Raw genomic sequence first — 21,038 nt, 5'->3', positions numbered from 1 at the left:
TCAAACCAGTGAGACATTTCAACCCACTCAGGTAAGCTCACGGGTGAAAGTCAGTGGCACTTTTCTCTGATTAGAAAGTTTGGGATCACAGGGACAGGAAATGTAATGTAGACCTTAACCTTCCAAATAGCCTAACTGTCTTCTCACTATAAAAAGGCTGACATGTGGGTCCAGTACATACATAGCCAAAGTTCTGTGCTCCCCTCGGGACTCCAGCAACCAACTCTGAAAAGATAAATGATCAACAGCGAACTGGTTATGCCATCTGAGTGGTGCATGCAACACACATCCTATCCCACCTCTTCCTTGATATATAACCCTTAGGATTTTGATTTGTTATCTGTATCAGAAACACCTGCAAATCACTTCAAGAGATTAATTCATAAAATTTCAACATTCATTCAGTACATCTAGTTGCATGATGTATTACATCTTAACTGTTAAATACATTCACCCAGAAATCTCTTCCTGGCTAGCATTACTTAGCTTTATACAGTGTGATAAAGCTCTCAGTATAATTCAGCTTGTTACCTGAGAGCTCTGGACTGAAGGAACCAGAATTGGTTGTGGTATCACATGCCAGAGTAATGAAGCTAAACACAGTTTTTCTTTCATATACTCCTTTTTTTTCTGGCTGCACAACAGTTTGTCTCATCTTTATTTGGCTTGATGTCACGTAAGTGTTCAACAAGTTCTGCACAAGCTACCTAAATGCATTACAAGGAGATTTTGTGAGTGGCACTGGAGGATCCACTTAACAAGAACCTGAAACATTTCACCTAGCTGCCTTCCAGGACATAAATTCTGCCCAACAGCAACATGTTAAACAACTACTGGAAAAAACGGGTTAAAAAAAGAAGAAAACAAAGTCATGGCCCTGCAGTTTTACTGTCTAAACCTTTCCTCATGAAGGTATCAACATCAGAAAACAAGCAGCAGGATCTTCAGACACCACAGTACCTCAGACACCTGCCTGTACTGACCTCACACTCGTCTCTTCCTCTCTGTGTTCACATACTCTGTTGTGGTTGAATGTGTTTGGTCAAGGGGGGGTGGAAGTAGTAATGAAGGATTAAACAGGACACAGGATGATTCCTGGGTCAGCCAACAATGCAATTTTTTGTGCCAATCATTCATGTGACTTACTGATTCAAGAATCACGCATTATAAAACTGTGAGTATGCATAAAAAAAATCAAACAGTCCAAAAAACCAAACCAAAACAAAAATGGCTGCAGCCTTCTATTACCAGGGATACACCTTTATTTCACATTACAGTGTTTTAAACCCTGAGTGACACAGGAAAGTGAATCTCATGAATGGAGAATTTTAGAAGTTGGGGTTCTACAGACCATGAAACATTTCTGGTGAAGTTTTCACAGTGGTCGTATCTTCAAGCAATGCTTAAAGTCTGTGAGATGTCTGGCTCTTTCCAGATGACAGCTGCTATCTAAACGTGAATTATTCTAAATACGTATCAAACTTACTTGATCCAAGAACTTCTACAAATACTTAGGAATGATATTATATTCGGATATTTATATTCATGTGCATTCAGCTTGTCCTAATTCAAGGATCTAACTGAACATTTCATCTACATGTATAATGTTTTCTCTCCCTGTAAGCCGAGGTTTTAATAAAAAGGAATTAAATTCTTCTGTATCCTGCTGTTAAAAGTAAATCTTGCAGTAGGACCAAGATCACAGGGAACCTTTTCTTACCGTCTTGTGCATGTGCAGGAAAACATAATGCATGAAAAGGGTCAGCTAATGAACTGCCACAGACACCTCATCTTTCAGGCACATGAACTGCAACTAGGGAAACTTTTACAGAGCCAAGAGCTGCCTTCACCAACAAAAGCTAGCATGCTGGTGTAGACACATCTTTATTCAGAAGCAGCTGAATGTTATCTCCTAGCCCGGGCTGTGATGTCATGTGGCAGTCAGAGGTGTGCTTTCAGCATACACAGACATCTCCAAGCCATGTTGCCTCCAGCCAGCCAGATGCTGACGTTCAGCAGCCTCTATGCAGGTAAGGAACCCACATATGGACCGGAAGACTGTACAGGACTGCACTGTTGGCTACACTTGTTACTAATGGTCAGCAAACTGGGTTAGTTAAGTGAGCCTGGATGGCTTCACCTATCATGCTGTTGCAGCTCAAACTGCTGAACAGATGCATGGGCACAATACCATAACATCAGATTCAAAACTCAGGGTTACTTAAATTCTGCTTTGTTAAGCTATACCTTCTAAGCAAGTATTTGCCTCTGAGAATATGGAGTACAGCTAGCTTAAGTCTCATCAGTGTTTCAAATGGATAAAAGGTATGTTCCTGTGTAGAGACACAAAGTGAGGAATTTAATAGCTGCATGGACATATGGTTTCCATTCAAGTATAAACCTTCTTACCTTGCTCAGAATCTCCAGTAAATTCCCCAGCAGCCACTGAGTATCCTGTTTAAAGATAAATTACAAGCAAAACACTTGATAAACCGTTTGTTTCAAGAAATACGCAAGGATAATTCCATTTGTCTGTTCATCTGATCATCACAATGCACATTTTCTGGAATTAGTATCCTAAAACTGTGTGGAAAAAAGAATTTTCACATAATTACGACTAAATTAACTGTAGGTCTGAGTGTGCAATAAATCTATCCTGTTTCTCCAAAAATTAGCTTCTAAATCATTAATACTTAATAATTTATCTAAAAAAGCAGCAGGTATTATAGTGGTTTGCCCTAAAAGTCACTGACACAATTTAGGTCTTCACTACTGTACTGTAATGGGTGAGCATTCTGTTTTAGCTTTATACACAATACAAATTTTAAAAATGCAGGTAGGTACCTCCTGGAGCTTTAGTAAACTTGTGAGATAACTGCTATTGGCAGAGTAAAGACTTCTGGATTACATCATGAACTGTAATTTCAAATCTATGGAAAAAGATGAAAGGATGCACCTTTGCAAATTCTACTGTGTCCTTTCTGTAATTATGTGAAGAAAAATCTGTCTTGCAGGGACATATGAATATCATGCAAACTCTTAGATATCAGTACTAATCACAGAATCACAGAATCACTGGAGTTGGAAGGAACCTCTAGAGATCCTCTAGTCCAACTCCTCCACTAAAGCAGGATTGTCTAGAGCAGATTACACAGGACTGCATCCAGGTGGGTTCTGAACATCTCCAGAGAAGGAGACTCCACAATATCCCTGGGCAGCCTGTCCCAGCACCTTGTCACCCTCACCCTGAAGAAGTTTTTCCTCATGCTCAGATGGAGCTTCCTGTGTTGCAGTTTGTGCCCACTGCCCATTGTCCTATTGCTAGGGACTGCTGAAAAGAGCCTGACTCCATCCTCCTTACACTCGTCCCTTAGATATTTTATGGACATTAATATGGTCTCCCAGAATTGAGCACAGTAATCCAGATGTGGCCTCAACTAGGACAGCATAAAGAGGGAGGATGACCTCCCTCAACCTACCGGCCACACCCTTCCTATGCATCCCAACATACCATTGGCCTTCTTGGCCACAAGGGCACAATGCTGGCTCTTTTTTAACTTATTGCCTACCAGGACTCCAAGATCCTTCTCCTCAGAGCTGCTTTGCACCATATCAATCCCTAACCTATACTGATGGATGAGGTTGTTCCGCCCCAGGTGCAGGACGATACATTTCCTCATGTTAAATCTAATTAAGTTCTTCTCTGCTCAACTCTCCATCCTGTCCAGGTCACGCTGGATGGCAGCACAGCCCTCCGGAGTGTCAGCCACTCCTCCCAGATGTGTATCATCAGTGGACTTGCTGAGGATACACTCTGTCCCCCATCTAGGTCACAGATGAATATGTTGAACAAGACTGGACCCAGTATTGACCCCTGGGGGACACCACTGGTTACAGGCCTCCAACTTGACGCTGCTCGATTGATCACAACCCTCTGAGCTCTGTCACTCAACCAGCTCTCAATCCACTACACTGTTCACTCATCCAACACACACTTCCCAAGATTCTTCATAAGGATATTATGGGAGACAGTGTCAAAAGCCTTGCTGAAGTCAAGGTAGATGACATCTGCTGCTCTCTCTTCATCCAGCCAACCAGCTGTGACATCATGAAAAACTAACAGATTGGTTAAGCATGATTTGCACCTTGGTAAATCCAATAAAAGGAACATAAAGATCATTTTTTCTATTTATTACATTTTTTCTATTGCTTACTTTAACTATATCTTCTCAATATCAGTGAGAATAATTGAGTATTTGTGCAGTAATGCACAAAATACTGTAGAAATGAATTTTCTTGTATCTATTCAAAATCAAAATAGACACTAATTACTTTAAACTCAATCTATTATCTTGGAATTAAATAAGTTTAAAATGGCAAAATTTTGTATTTCTGATTAATTATTTAAGATCAAGTAAGAAGAACCCTAATGAATCATTTAAGATCTCAACTTTCAAACCCTGGTGCTGTGCATAATTTTAAGAATGTTCGTAAATACACTGACATAATTAGCAAACTACTGATTTGCAGCTGTGCTTAAGGCAAAACATGTTTAAATCCTCTTACAGTTGGGACATTAGCAATTTAGAGGGTTTTTTCACATTTATATAAGCCCCATGCTTTTAGAACACATTGCTAACTGACATAGAGCTTAGCTTACCCATGTAATTGTCATCATATGAGGGTGGTGCCACTCCTGTTTGCTTCTCTCTTGCCAGTTTCCTCAGAATATCCTTGAAGGAATAATTTGCAATGATATCCGCAATACTTGCAGTGATTACCTGACCTGGATTCAAACAACTTAAATGAAAGGGACATAAAGGAGACCCAGCTTCTACAAAATAGCAGAACACCAGAACAGAGCTAAAGGGATAATATAACACAGCTGGAAAGCGTAGACATCTCTCAATCATTATTTCCCTGAAAGTCTCAAGACTACACATCAGTCAATACAACAAGGCATTGAGACTTGATTGAACCAACTCAGAAACACCTTCAGACCCAGTACAAGACATTGATTCAAACTTAAGTGAAGCATTTTCAGGTTCAGCCACCTCTGATGCTGTACAGAACCAGTGTAGCAGACCAATGGAAGCAACTTCTCAGTACAGAATTCAAAGCTATGAATTCCCTACCACATTAATCAACTAGATCATTCTCCTTCAAGGGCAATGCAAAACCACATGTCAAGGAGGCTGGCAATGGCAGTGCTAGGCAGAGGCTGGAAATCAGCTATTTCATACATGTGCTAACAGGATAAAGCAAAAATATATTTTTTACTCTTTAATGAAACCCATTCAGATTTTATCTACATGAGAAAATACATCTTGGAAACTACAGTGATGCCACAAATGAACTAAAAATATATGCAGATAGCAATAAAAGGTTGGGTTCAGAAACAAACAGTGACAAAAACTTTGGAATTATTAGCTATTTTTAAAATTGCAGTATTCCTAGGAAAAAGTCAGCTTATTAATTAAATTTAAAATGTGCTAAAATTGCAATATTAAAAATAATTATTTTTATTTGTTTCAATTCTGGTTTACAACTGTTGAAAGTAAGACCAGAGACTGGTTATCTTAAATTGAGAAATCAGTGGAAATCTAGAAAAACATTTTCAAAATACTTTATGCTTCACTTCTTAGATCAAGTTAACCAGCTAGATGAACATACCTTGCCAATAAAAACTACCAGGCCCGCCTACTATCAGGTCTCCATTCTATAAAAAGCAGAATTGAATAAAATTACACAACAAAAGAACTAGAGAAAATTAAGCATGCATGGGAACAATAATATAAATGACAAAAAGAATATCAGAATAATGATAAAGGAGAATAGCTCTGTTCAAAGGAAAGGATGTAGGTGGATGGATCTGAAGGAAATTCCACAGTTAAGTGAAGTTAAGATCATCTTAATTTGAATGAAAGCTGTATTTATCACTCAAACAGCAGTGTAAAAACTGCTGATTATTTGTAAGAAAACAAAGTCAGCATAAAAGAGCGTCTTCGCATCCAAGGAAGCAACAGGAACACTTCATAGAGAAAGATACTTCTGGCTACCCTACAATGAGGTCTTTACTCCTCAGCTATTACTAATGTGAATAACAATGTAGCTCCAGAACACTGAAAGCAATGGCAATGATCAAAGTCATGTGTGTTCCTGGTGCTGTAATAATGGCACAGACAATAACCAGAGTTGTAAAGTTTACTCTTTGCCCCAATATTGTTTCTGGACCCTCTTGGCATAAAAGAACAATTAGTTGTTTCCCTTAAGCACTTTCCCTTTCACCTCCACAAGAGAATGGTCTTACTCAGTAAGCAGTCTGCCTCCAAAAGCATCCTTATACAAGCTATTCTATCTTTTAAAGACTACCTGGTGCCTGGCCATTATTGCCAGAAAGTCAGGTCTCTGGAAAGCATCTTAAGTGGGGCACACTGAGACAGAAGCATGTACAATTTTTGGCCTAATTATCTGTTATGATAAACTGAACAGAGTCAGACTGGAGTGCTGCAAAAAGATAAACAGGTGCTGATTGCACTATTTCTTTTATTAATGAAACCAGAAGGTCTGAAGCTTGCAAAGGAGGAAAGCACTTGCAACAACTTCACAAAACTCTTCCTATGCAACAGCATGGGGATAAACTCTTAGTGCTTGAACAATGAGGATATATCAGAACTGAATTTGGTCAAAGAACTTCAGAAGCAGAATCTCACCTTGTAAAAATCTAAGCTGAAACCTGCTTGACAAAAGCCTTGTCCTTCGGGATCTGCATTGCCTGCAATTATGAAGGTAGAAGCATTTTATTGATTTCACAGGGCATGTGGAAGACAGCTTATACAGCTGTAAGGCTGTAAGTGCAAAACTACAAAAATACATGAAAAGATGTGCATTCTATTTTAGAAGAGGCAGAGCCCATCAAGGCTTTCTACTGAACATGCAATCCCCTGTGAACGTTTTTAAAAATAGCACCAACTACTTGGCACTTTCTTCTCTCACTGCCAGGTAAGGACCCTTGCAACAACTATCAGGGATTCAGATTAAATTTGGCTGGAAATACAAATGCAAACAACTTAACAAGAAATCCTAGAATGGACACCACAGTCTGCTCTGCCATAAACACAAAAGTAAGTGTTCACTAAGGCATTCTCAACAAATATTGACATAGTGGATGGGTCAGCATGTGTCAGTGTTCAGATAACTTTTCTGAACTATGGCAAGGGAAAGGGGCCTGTCCTTCACAGGGCCAGCCCTTGATTGATACAGATTTGGTCAATGAGGACTGAAGTGTAATATGATTTGGATGCACTTGGTTCTAAATATACAAGTAGTTCTTCCCTATTCCCCAAGACGTAAGGCCCATAGATTGCTACCACATCCTCAAAATGGCACAGGGAAGAGTGTGGAAGAGCAGTGCTAACGTGCATGGCTTCTTCCATGCCTGAAGTCCTTCATAAATGAGCTATTGTGGATTAAATTGGCATGAATGGCGATACAGGCTTGTGTGTTTCTGTGTAGGGTCTGGTCTTCAGATGGTGATCCTGTGATGAGAGATTTATATGCAGGATAAGCATGAGTAATTGGTTTAAAATGCTGTCTGGTTCTTATCTAGATCTGTTAGCAACATTTTAAAGCCATTTAAATTGAACCAATTATATCTCATCACTATAACTGCATAAGCTTAATTTATTTAATTTCTTCTCTTTCAATTATACAATAGAGCATCCAATTGCAGGCATATAATTTAATGTCAATTTTTCTTTAAACCCTCATCCAGTGCAACAATGTTATAAAGTACTTTTCATTCAATCAAGACTGTGTGAAGATTGAAAGCATGAAAACACCGAGCGCAGTATCAATTCCTCCAACACACGAGTGTTCCTGTTAATACTCACTGTTTCGACAAGGTGAATACTCAGCATAGGCACTGAAGTTCTGAATTGCTACATAGCAGGTGCCAACAGGGTCCTTCTCAGGGCTATCTTTAAGGGTTCTCCAATGATATAAAGGAGCACAAGCCTATCAAAACAGAAATGATGTCACGCATACTTTTCATACAATCACACATCTGGCAAATGAAGCAGTGTACAATGATTCTCTCCGGTATTGTATTATTCATATAGCACTTATCATTAACAAAATAACAGAAGAAACTGCAGGGCAAACTGCCTCTTATAGTTCTATTATAACCTGAAAAGCATAGTCTGATCTTTCACTTACAGCCCTTAGCAGGTGAAATCCATCAGGGACTGCAACTCATATTTAAGCATATGTTACAAACACCCTCTAAGCCTACTTCACAAGTAGCATGTTTGCTCTATTACTGTTCTTTGCACAGGACTTGATCCCTTAATTTAAGATGAAGATCATATACATGTATCTGAAGACTTTCCTACTTTGATGTTGATCTGTCGTAAGGTAGTGGCTGCTGCAGCAGAACTGCTATGATTCTACTCAGCAGATTTGTCAGGATGCTGTGTCATATCACAATCATCAGAATGTCTGCCTTCTTACAACCCTTTGTTTAAATCTTTGGAGAGATGATACAGCTATAAAGCATCCAACAGTCTCCAAGTGAACAGGTTTTCGCTAAGTAAGTTTGGGCTAGTAAACTAATATTTAATTTTCTGTGCTATGGTACTAGTGTTACAAACACGATACTGTAAGGATAGAAGACATAAAACTTATGTAGAGAGAGACATTATATTTTTTTAAAGTAATACATAGTTGGAAAAAAAATATATATAAGCTATCAGGTATGCAAGTCACTCTTCAGGGGTACTTGTGCCCTAAGTTTTCTCCCAGCAGAGTGAAGACACTACATCTCCTCACAACCTTGCCTCTGAAAGACACAAACCATTCATGTCCTACGTTGTCTTACTTGTACAACTGGAAATCTGTCTACCTCTGGCAAGGCATTATTGTGTAGGCCTTAGTTCTGCAATCAGTTCCAGCTGGGTGAACCCCTGTGCTACTCAGAGCTTACCACAGAAGTCAGAGCTTCTGGAACACTGGTTTAAGGAAAAGAGACTCTTAACATGCCCCTGTCTAGAAGACCTTAAAGTTTAAAACATAACAAAGAGCAAAACTAGAGTACAGCAAAGAGCAGTATGTGTCCTGTGAGGGTGATTTTAGGTACATTTGCCTTGACCAAAATGGACTGAAAAAAAACTCAACATAATTATAAACATTTACCTAATACAGTTTAGTGTTGTATTTGTAGTTTAAAAAAAAAAAAAGTTTCTGACAGCTTGGTAATTTCTTTTTTCCTCCTTTCAGTCGACAAATCTTAGAAGACAAAGTTTTCTGTCTTTGCTGTTCAAGTTTTTGCCTGAGAAGTGTTGACTATATCTTTTTTCAGAAAGCCTGAGAAGACTTGTCAAAAGCAAAACAAAGTTTGGTCAGTCTAGACACATCACATGAGTCAGTAATGAGGTCTTCTGCTCCCTTGATTAAGATTCAGCAAATGATGGTAATGGGCTACTCTATTTAGGTTGGTGAACTGTTGCTTAGTAGAGTACATTAAAAAAAAATCTTCAGCGATTTTTAGAATTTTTACATTTACTTTGCTCTGTAACAGAACAAGGTGGTATTTTACTAATTACCTGTTTATGTCAAAATCCTTCCTTAGGTTACCACAAGTCATGCTATATAAGGGAAAGCAGTTCCTTTAGATACTTCTTTCCTTATATGACTACTTCTTAAGTAATAATTGGAAGTTTTAAGCAAATCCCAAGACACAGATTATTGCTTTGTGAAAACTAATAAAACTAATAACCAAACTAATTATTTTTATCACAATTATTTCCATGGTATTTTCAGTGTAAACCCTAGGGCATAAACTGCAAATATAACGTCTGTGTGTAAGGGCCACCACCACCACTTAGCAATAAAAGTATTTGCCCCCTGCTGGGGTCCTCTACCAATACAGGTAAAACATTCAGTGAAACTGAAAACAGATATCGTACTTTGTCAGGAATCTTGATTTGGAGATTTTTTCATCATTACTCTTTTGAAGCTGTTTTACCAAGACTATGGCATAGCTGTTTAAAGTAATGCAATTGTGATATAACAAGTCTTTTCCCTCAAAACAGTGCTTTCTCTTACTAAATGAACTGCAGCATAGGTTCTTGGCTTCTGCTAAATTCTGCATTTAACATTCCAAATAAAGCTTAGTAACACAAAACATGTTATAGTACCTAACTATCAGTTACTGTCTATCTCTAAAATATGTCAATTTCTTGTTTAAAAAAAAAACAACAAACATCATTCACCTCCACTGCAATATGGCATTCTGCTATTTTCACATGGCAGCAGGATCATCTTCAATTGATCAGCTCAGCTTTATTTTATAGTCTGCTTTTACTTCCTGAGTTAAATTTACCATCATCAGCTTTATAAATCATGCAAAATCATAGAGTTGTTTCCATTATCTATACACTGAGAGCTATCAGAGATGCACATTTAAGAAAAGTAAACATTATCTCCAAATGAATACCACATGCATAAGACTTACCACAACTTTTTCTTTATGAGCTTTGACTGTGGCTCCGAACCACTGATTTGTCTTAAACTCAATAGGTTCCCTGGTGCCATTGACTTTAATTTTCCTGTTGTCTGACAAAGAAAGAAGCAGTATGTTGACAGTTTATTTCAAAAAGTATTACCCTGTGAATTACAGATACAAGTGAAGAGGCTAATGGATATATTACACTGTATGCACGATCACTGTCCTACCAGTTTAATATGAAATGGGCATTCTACTATCATTCAAGCTTTTCACTGCTCAGTGAAAACACCTTATATTCACATGTGAAAATTCAAAATAATTACACTTAAAATTCAGAAAAAAAAACCCAAAAGACTAGAAGAAGAAACCCTGTGCTGCCCTCCACCAAAAAAGAGTTTACCTGGAATTCATGATGAAAAATGAACAAGAGTCTACAAAAAGAGGTGAAAAGCCCTAAAAACTTTTCTCATAGGAGGTAAAAACTTTCCATGTGAAAAAGTATGTTCTATAATTAGTTTTTGTCAAACAAATGACATTTCTCAGCATGGTTGTTCAAAGACCAACACTACAGATAGCAAAGGACTTAGTTTTTTAACAGAATTACATGTGTACACACTGTCACAAGAGACAGCTTCTTAATGTTGCTTTATATACACTCTTGCAGATGTCAGCATAAGAGAAGCCATCTGGGGCAAAGACTCAGGCCAATTATAATGCATTTCAGGTTTTAATAAAAAGCAGACATCCCTTCATTTCACCCTCAGTTCTCTGAAGTAAACTGATTTCCCATGTGTTCAAGAGCTATGCTCTTTCCTTACCAGTCATTCTTAATGAACGTCTCAATTTATACATAAGCAGGGCATTACTCCTTCCCCCTTGTATCTGCATTCCCTTCTGTTTGTTTCTGGTTCATATCAGGAGACATTTCACAAGAATCAACCCTTTTTATTCACTGTAAGTGAAAATAAAACTGGACACTGTCTACCTTGGAATGCAGAAAAAGAAAAATGTCAGGTTATATTCTATGGATTTACATCATTTTTTAAAAAAAAACATGAGGAAAAATGCAGCTGGTATAACTGTCACCTTTAAAAAGCCAGCACTTCCTGGGATTTGCCCATCAGGAACAGAGATATCTGAAGACTTTTCTACGATGTTGGATCACCAGTTACCTCAGCTTGTGGTAACCTCATAAATGTTACAGATAGAAACTGAATTAGAAAGAAAGAGGCACTGTATTTGGAAACAAGGGTACTCAATCTCTATATTTTCTTAATAAACATGAAGGGAAGTTAAATGAGAATGAATCTGTGAAAGTTTGAAAAGTCTCTGAGAAAACTTACTTTATCCAAATATTTGTTTCTGAGCTGCACCAATTACAGGAGCTAGTATGGAAAATCACTATGAAAGAGATACATTTCAGGAATATTTAGAACTTAAAAATTCAGGAAGAGTAATTTTAAATAATTCAAAAAATATTAATTAAAAAATGTATTTTATTTAAGTTAGGTCCAAACTTTGAGAGTGTGGGAGAAAGTGACTCTGACACAATGCACTGTAGGAGCTGCTAGCTTCTACCTAGTTGTTGGCAACATCACTTGTGATATTTTTTTCCAGTGAAGTTAGACTCTTTCAAACTTTGAAGATTTCTTTTTCTGTTTTTAATGCTTCAGCAGATCTGAACATGACCAATGTCCACAGATGAGGTCTTGATAGAAACCACACTCACAGCTAGCCTGGCTCTGAGGATACTCACAACCAGCATTCTAATGTAGAAAGAGTTTACACTTTCAATCAAAACAACACACTTGCTGATTGGCAAAGTATACTAAAATTGGAAAAGAAGTTAGTTTTTAAAACCAGGACAAGCATTTGCAGAACTGTAAACACTCACCCACCCTGCTTAGTGGCATATGGTGCAGGATGAATCCACCATCATGTGACATGGGATTTTCATTATAAAATAATTAGTAAAATATAACAGACACACAACTTAATAAATAGCTTTGTTCTCTAGATAAATCTCTTTTGACATAAATTCTCTAAACACCTTTGTTCAGGATCCTTGGCTGGACCTACGGAGTCATATTCCCAGCTTCTGAGGCTTTGCTTTAAAATACAGTTTAATCTTTTGTATATAACAACCATTCAGTATTTCAGATTGCTGTAAACCAGCTACTGCTTCCCCTGTAACTTTATGAAAATGAAGCTACATACAAAATTAACTTGTCTGAATACACATGGACTGTCATTTCTGTGCCCTGACTGGATTCAATTAGACAACAAGGCTCTGAATGAAGCTTCTGTAAATGTCCATGATCTAGGGTACAGTTCTCCTCCTAAAACATATGTCTGAGGAGGTCAGAAGAACCATGGCCTAGAAGTACTTAATCATTTTTTTTTACCAACTGCAGATAGCCACAGATTACTCAGAAAAAAACCTATTTGTTTACTCAGATAAATCTCAATTCAGTTTAAAAAAAAAAAGGGACTTGTTATTTCTGTCTTTGGTACATCTCTCAAAACTGTTATCTAAGTACGAAAAAAATATGTCTGTATCCTGACAACACCTTTATATGACAGGGAAATATCTCTCCTTGTGTTATGGGGATGTGAGGCCCACAGGCTGTGTCTATACTGTACCTTACCCAAAGGCTAAGCTGTACTTCTGTGAACAGAAGAACTTGGCTTGAATTCAGCTTGCATTCAGATGTCATCTTCTCTTTTGGAAGAGAATGCCTGGCCCCTTTTAGGATGAAGTCCAGGCTATCTTGCATTACGCTACGTGACACTTGTGCAAGGATGGCTAGAATACAAGGCAGCAGCTGGGCTGGGCACTCAACGCCTGAGCCTGTCCACAGATCGGTCCAGGGAGTGCCTGAGTACCAGCTGGATTGCTTCAGAGCCAGCCCAGGAGCTGTTCCAGATGGTCAACAGTCTGGATGACTCGCAAATCTGGCTTGAAACTTAGCCCTGGAGTCACTCTGAATTGTACTGCCTAGGGCCGTATTGCAGACTAAGACCCAGACAACCAGGAATATGCAAAGTGCAGAGAGATGTGTAAGTATAAATTTAGGTGCAAGGACATCCTTAAACTGCATGTCAGCAATGCAAAAGCATCTCCTTTTCTTACTGTAGGAACCAAGACTCCTACACATTGGTTCTATCCCACAATCCAGATTCGGAAGCAGCTCTGGAGATGGTGACACATGATTCTCAAAATCAGTGTTCCTTCACCCAGTTGTTTAGACTTAAGGTACCAAGGGGCTACCAAAGAGAAAAAGCCTCCTTAAATTACCAAAGCAGTAGCTGGACAAGTAGAAAAATTTGAATCCGGACAGTAAAATGCAAACCTATGTAAGAACAACAGCGCAATTATTCATTTTTAGGAATTAAAAGCCTGAACCTGGAGCAAGTGTTAATGCAAATCCCTTATTTGCACATATTAGACTAAATTTGGCACTTTCCACAGGGATTGGTCTCCTCTCAACCACTGAGTCGGAACATTATAAATTGTTAAACAGGCATGAATCAAACATTAATTTACAAATATTTCTTTGTTGTAGTAATCAGGATCTGCGTGTATTTGTAAACACCAATAGTGGCTCATTGTGATTCGTTCAGCTCTTGAAAACTAAAAGTAAAAAAAATGCATCATCTATTATGATTTCAAAAGACTGAAATGAACAAAAGCAAATAAAAATATTTTAATCAAGTTTAACACAGCAACATGTTAAATTAAAAGTGTAATCAAAGCAACAAATCTGACTATGCAATAGATCTGCCACTCTTTCAGGTAAGTTTGCACCCTTCAGGAACTATGAAAAGTATGATGTTTACTTGCTCCGTGTGTGTTTGCCTGCATGTATGGGATAAACACAGATGGCCATTAACCAGGCATCTGCAGCAGCCTCTGTTACACTCTGCCCTCTATCTCATCTGTACCTACACAGACTACTTCCAGGATAGCAAATTTCTTTCAAATATCTGTTTTGATACATGTGTGTATCTATGCACATCCCCAAATATAAATAACTATAGACAATATAAAATGTAATATATATTTCATATATTTATAAATACTTACTTGATACATTATACATAATTATATATACACAGAGTGGAGGTGAATAATCACCTCAATCTATCCATATTTATAGAAAATGGGAATACAGATTAAAAAACCCCAACGTTTATATTTATATAAATATATACAGGTCAAGGAAAGTAAATACATCCCTCACATGGAGACAACACCTGGAATGCTATGTACAGTTTTGAAACACCAGTACAAGACTCGCAGGTGTTTATGAGAGGGAAGAGTTTGTACTAGCATACATGGTCCCATATTCTAGAACTGAGGAACAGAAGGGGTCTTGCCAACCCTATTACCATGGCAGAGTGGTATTTTTTGGTATCGCTACCATGGAAGACTCCAGTCACTCCACCCATTACTAAGCAAAGTTAAGTCAGCAACATTCACAGGGTCATTGGTATTAGACCCTCCATAGAAAGACAGAATACAAATGTAAACCTAAAGACTATGATCTAGGGAATCAAGCCAAGGAATTGCCTTCAACATTAATGCTGTTTAAAGTCAGTAAGGACACGCATGAAGAGAAGAGCTGCTTCTATTTTTAGATCTATCTGATTCTGCAAATATCTATTTCATTTCTGTTTTTTATTGTGCCTTAGATGCTATTCATATGAGTTATTTTAATTTAATAGATCATATCTAGAGTGTTTTATTTGGACTTTCATTCCATGAATAATAAAAAAAAAGAATTATCAATCCCAATGGGATTTATTCCCTAAGTACAATCTGATAAACTACCAAATTAAGACCTCAGGGCTTGAACTAACACAGCTAAGGGTATTTTTTTCCCTTCTTTAGATAAGGCTGAGACTTATAAAAGAAACCCATGAGGGTCTATTATAAATCAGAATGCTACAAGTGAACCATGAGGCTCTACATAAGGTTTTACTGGCATAGAAGACTGAAATGTGTCAACATTTAGAAGTACAAAAAGTTATCCCTTAGCCCTTTCTCTTCAGATGCAAATTCTGTTTTATAAGAGGATTCTAAGTTTTCCCTAAAATCTTACAATCTTTACAGCTAATGTTTTTTTCATGTAACTAAACCTCTTGAGTCCCACTATACATTCTTTTCTCATACAGTACCTGGGTTCTGTTACAATCAGCTCAACTGCTGGCCAGATTAGCTCATGTTTTTTATCAACTGCATGCTTGGTCAGAACTGATCTACATCCCTCTCCACTGCTCCTCTACAGAGGCTGTTCAAAATTTTCCAGCTAGTTTAGAAAAAAATTAACCTATTTTACTAAAACTGGTAAAGTTAATTGATAGTGAAGACAACACCCCAGTGGGTTCTGGAAACTCAGGGGAAGTGGTACCTAAAATTTTGCTTTTTGGGGGCTTATTTCAAACACAAGAACTTGTTGCAGTAAGTGTTACAATTAAACGTGACCATTATAATGAGTTTCTGAAATATGAACTATTAGTTTTTTACCAGATTTCAAATGCAATAGTGCACTTCAGGGGGCATTTAAGTGTGCTTCTGGTTGCAAGATGCTTGGAGTGGTTCAGAAGTTGCCCAGTTATTCAAACAGGGAGAAAGTTTTTTTCATAATGCTCTCCTGCTACCTCTCCTGGCAGCTGAACAGAACAGCATCCAGCTTAAACACAAGGACTTGGTAATACTACCTGAATGCTAAAGCAGAAATAGTCAAACAGTAAACTACATTTCATAATGGGAGAAGCTGAAAAGGAGACATTAGCTTTGTGTAAGTAAGACAGAGAAGACAGATCAGAGCTCTTTAATACAATGACAAGGCTTGTTTCCCTGTCCTCTCATTGAGTTTCAAAGAGTATCACAGCCTTACAACTGCAATGTAACAGGACAGCTTCGCAGAGCAGAGCAACAAGGGGTAAGAGTCTCTGCCCTCAGTCTGTATCTCCTGGAGTAAGGGGATACTAAAAGCCCTTCCATTATACTTTATCTCATTTCCCTGCTGCACTGGAGCAAGGTAAAGCACCAGTTGTGCTCTCAGGGGCAGTGCTTTCAGCAGCTTCCCTGAGCCTTGGCCCCAGCACCCACATTTTCAGAGCTTTAAAGAACTGCAAATATGGGACTGCAAAGTCAGTGCTGTATCAGCAGCAGGAAACATGGCGAGTTCCTGCTCAAGCCCCTTCCTGGCTGGAGGCCATATCACTGGCTGGCCCATGTGGGAATGTCCAGTTACATGACTTGCTTATGGAAGGGTTAGCCCAAACCCTACAGCACGTAAAAATCTCATCCTCTTTCACTCCTCTGCCTTGTCAGGAAGGAACAGTATTTCATCAACAGGATTAATTATTAATGTTAGTTTGCAAGTAAATCACCTCATTGCTTTGGAAATGTCTGGACTAGTGAGTTTGAAGAACGGAGATAGGTGACCTGAGAAATTAGTGACCACCTGGGACAACTGCTTGTAGAACAATTTCAGTTAGGTGGTATGACTTTTAAGAACAGATTGAAGATATTCCTGCACACATTTCCACACAAGCTGTGCAGCTGCTCATAGCACTCAGACCAGCTTGGGCATCCTAACATACACACCATGCCACAGAGAAGGTTTCAAGTATAGTCTTGGTGTTGAGCACCAGTGCTAGTAGTAAGCAGCCCAGTCCCTGTTTGACAGCTAGAACAAGGCATTCAGAAGTAATAACACATTTTTTAAAGGTTGTTTTCATCTTTCAGTAGGAATTGAGTGAATCCTAAGTGCTCCTGTTATGTCTACATTAATAACAAATGCAATGATGTATATTCCCTTATGTGATCTTGGTCTCGGGGAAAAAGGGAGCAAGAGAGCTTCACAGGCTACAAAGATTTGTCTTTTGTCATTTAAAGCTTACATGACACAAAGGACAGAGTTTAGTTCTGAGTGCGAGAGCCTGCACAGTGGCAGGGAGCTTAGCTGCACCTTGCCTGTGGCTGCAGGTGCAACCTTTGCAGTGTCAGATCTCTGATCCACTCAGGAACACCGCAGTTGTCTTACACAAGTGTCAGGATGCCAGGTCCAGTTAGGCTTAGCATTTGCTTTCTCCCTTCAGGACTTCATGGCATGCAGGATACAGAGTAAATTTCTTTAAGCTAAAATTTCAGTTATTTTAAAGATAGATATCATTGACAGAGAAAAACAAAACTCTTCAACAAAAACAGCCTTTACAGGACCAAAGACCATCTTAGTTCAGTGCTCACCATCATAATATTAACCTGAGCAAGCCTAAATTCTTCCCTAAGGCATCTATCCCTTATTTGGTTTTCTCAAATCAATATATATACTTGACAAATGATACATTCTTTCTTTCTTCCTTCCCTCCCCTAACTCATGAGCTTGTTATTGTTCAACATTGCCTCTTACCAAGCCTTAAACACTGGCGGAAAGCGATTTTGTTCCTTTTCAGTTTGCCTAACAGTCTTATAATGAGGCATATCTATCCATTCATTCAGTAAACATCTCAGTACCTGCAAAATACAGGACAACTATAAATTAGTACAAAGTAACTCCACATCTGTAAGACCATACTTGAAATGTCCAGAATCTTGACTGAAGGAAGCCATCACAGAACACTGGTCAATGTACTCATGTTTTCATTTAGTAGAACTGGGATGTTAATCATGTTGATACAAATAACATCAAAGCACTTGCAAATGAAGAAACCCTTCCTGAAATTAGGTTTACTGTTATTGTGGAAATAGTGAAATAATCTGTACAGCTAAATGAGTCTTACCAATTACGTTCCCACTTCCACACAGGTTTGGTGGCAGTAGAAGTCCAAATAACAGCTCATGATAACACTGCTAAACCTGCAATCCTACCCTGCAGTCCCTCCTCCAAGTACAGTGCATTTATATCTATACAATGGGCTCTCTCTGGATTAACTTCAGCTGTCTACAAATCAGGCATCCACCTAGATGCACAAACAACTGTCTCATGTAGACTGAATGAACCACAGCTGGATATTTGTATGATACAGTCCAAAACCTTGTTGATATCCTTACTCATCAGCCTGTGTACCTGCCTTTATTCAAAATACAGTATCTGCAAAAGGACATCTCTGCCAAGAGTACACAGCTGTCCTGTGTCTCTTTACGCAACTTTTCTGGAGTTTCCCAAAGAAAAACCAGATGTCCATGTCCTTCTAGGTTTCATTATTAGATTTTCTTTCATTTTTCAAAACGTCCTTTTAAAATGTGATGAAATTTTCATTTGGGCAAGTTTTCTATTAAAATTCATTAATATAGATTATATATTTCACTACTGCTACCTAAACTACCCAATCATAAGATGGAAATACAGAAATATTTCCTAATCTGGCTTTGCTTTAAAGATGTACATGCATGGCATATTATATTAAAATACTGTATGCATACTGTTTATGTCTGTGCAGTCACATTAATATATAACCATAACCTGTATATAAAATGACATGCTCAAGTAGCCACATACACATACAGGAACCACCTCTTACTCTGTTCTGAAGAATGCTCAGCATGATGGAACAGTCATCCTGAGTAGAGTTCCTAGACAGTAACACAGTATTAGGATGTGTGGGTGGCTGGAGCTGGAAGGGGTAAAGAACTGCACCACGTGCTACATTTAAGTCAGCTCTTCTAATTTAATTTGTGATCTCAGAAAAATAAATAAATGAATTACTTGTGTTTGCATTCAAAGAAACCGCAAGTGTTAAGATTAAATATAACCTAAAGAACAGTAACTTTTGCTTAATGATTAAAATGTCGAAGTCTGTCTAAATAAAGCAAATAATTTTTAAAGTCCCTGCAAACACTAGGCTTAAATTATTTCCAAGATCTATAAAGAGACAACAGAAAACATAAGCAGCCTGAATTGTTTAAAATGTGCATTCCCTATAATTAAATAAGAAACATCTGTCTTGTTATTTTGGATGTGGATACAATCTATCCACATTGTGCCTAAATCAGTTTGCATCTAGTTTCCAATATTCTGAAATAAAATTCTTGCATTCTGAAAAGAATTAAGTAAGTATGCCACACGAGGTCCTTCATCCATCCGGACAGACAGAAAAACCTTTGCTGAAAGTAACAGCAAGGACCAGCAATCCTGTGATTCCCAGGACTCAAGAGATGTGTGTGAGACGTGGGTCTTGGGGTTTTGCCTTCTGACCCCTCAAAAACAAAACAAAAGATTCAAGATGAGGAAGCTGCCACAAACAGCTTTCATTAAAGCATTAAAACAAGAAAAAAGGAAGCGATGATGAACTCTGCACAGATCCCGAAGCTCATACCCCTGTTACTTCTCCGGGGACCATTAAACCCTTCCCCGCTGGCGGACACGCACACGGGCTCCCAGGAGCGGGATTTCCCCGCCAGCCGCAGGTCCTCAAAGTGCCACCCCTGCAGCGAGCGCGGCACAGACCCGCGCCGAAGGGGCCCGAGGGCCGCAGCCGCGCAACATACGCGCCGCGCCGCGCGGTTCCGCGGCCACTTACTGGTGCTGTCGAAGGGAATCTGCCGGCAGCGGGCGGCGGGCCAGGCGCACCGGTACACCGCGCCTCCTTCCACTATGTCTGGCTGCGTGGTGTTGGCTTTGGGAGCTCCCACCAGGACGCTGACCCTGCGCAACACACCGGGAGTCACCGGGCCGGTCTGGATCGACGGGCGACGACCCCGGCACGGCGGCCCGGGGGCTGTCACCCCAACCCAGGGCAGCGGGCGGGACGCCGCCGTTTGCCCGCCGCCCTCCCTTCCCCGCCGCCTCCTTCCAAGCCCGCCGGTGCCCCCGGCGCGGGGCAGCAGCCCGCCCGGCCCGCCACTCACGTGCTGGGATCGGGGAGGTAGAAGTCCACCGAGTACCCGAAGTAGCTGCCCGGGGGCCCGCTGTACACCGTCAGCTTCTCCTCGTCCAAGTTGAAGGCGACCAGCGCCGGCGCCCAGAGCAGCGCTGACAGGACGAGCAGCGGGCACGGCCGCTGCCGGCGGCGGGAGCGCTCGGCCCCGCGGCTGAGGCGCAGCATCCTGGCGCCCTCCGCGGCCAGCGACCGCCGGCAGCCGGGAGCAGCGCCCAGCAGCGGAGCGCAGCGGCCGTGCGGGACCGCGGCGGTCTGGCAGCCGCTGCGCGCCGGCGGGGCGGGGGAGGCTCGGGCGGGGGCCGGCGGGGCGGGGGGTGGCGGGGCGGGGGAGGCTCGGGCGGGGGGTGGCGGGGCCGGCGGGGCGGGGGGTGGCGGGGCGGGGGAGGCTCGGCCCCGCTCGCTCCCCGGGAGGCGCCGCCGCGGGGCGCGCTGCTCTCGGGTGCCCCCTGGCGGCCCGCGCTCGGCGCCCGCGGCTGCCGGGGAGCCCGGCGTGGCCCGGGCCGCGGGGAGGCCCCGCCGGGAGCGCGGTGGCGCCGCGGGGAAGCTCTTGCTGTGCACGGGAGCTTCTCAGCCCGAGGGATCCCCGCGCCACCCGCCGTGCGCGGGCCCGGCTGCCGCTGCGCAGGGAGCCCCCTCC

The 21,038-nt window shown here is 40.5% G+C and overlaps 1 protein-coding gene across 1 annotated transcript in view; it reads right to left on the bottom strand.

Annotated features, from left to right (window-relative positions):
• Window positions 1-20,566, bottom strand: part of ITGA8 (integrin subunit alpha 8) — a 103,217-nt gene extending 82,651 nt beyond the window's left edge. The window contains exons 1-9 of the mRNA XM_051612121.1: window positions 20,370-20,566; window positions 20,042-20,166; window positions 10,514-10,614; window positions 7,893-8,016; window positions 6,714-6,775; window positions 5,674-5,719; window positions 4,661-4,786; window positions 2,410-2,454; window positions 182-225 (exon numbers count right to left, since the gene is read on the bottom strand). Coding sequence (XP_051468081.1) covers window positions 182-225; window positions 2,410-2,454; window positions 4,661-4,786; window positions 5,674-5,719; window positions 6,714-6,775; window positions 7,893-8,016; window positions 10,514-10,614; window positions 20,042-20,166; window positions 20,370-20,566 — 870 coding nt within the window. The remainder of the gene's footprint in view (window positions 1-181; window positions 226-2,409; window positions 2,455-4,660; window positions 4,787-5,673; window positions 5,720-6,713; window positions 6,776-7,892; window positions 8,017-10,513; window positions 10,615-20,041; window positions 20,167-20,369) is intronic.
• Window positions 20,567-21,038: the final 472 nt, after the last annotated feature.

This window comes from Apus apus, chromosome 2, assembly GCF_020740795.1.
Source record: "Apus apus isolate bApuApu2 chromosome 2, bApuApu2.pri.cur, whole genome shotgun sequence".
Classification (NCBI taxonomy): domain Eukaryota; kingdom Metazoa; phylum Chordata; class Aves; order Apodiformes; family Apodidae; genus Apus; species Apus apus.
The sequence above is the reverse complement of the archived record's forward strand: the minus strand, read 5'-3'. Positions and strand labels throughout refer to the sequence as shown.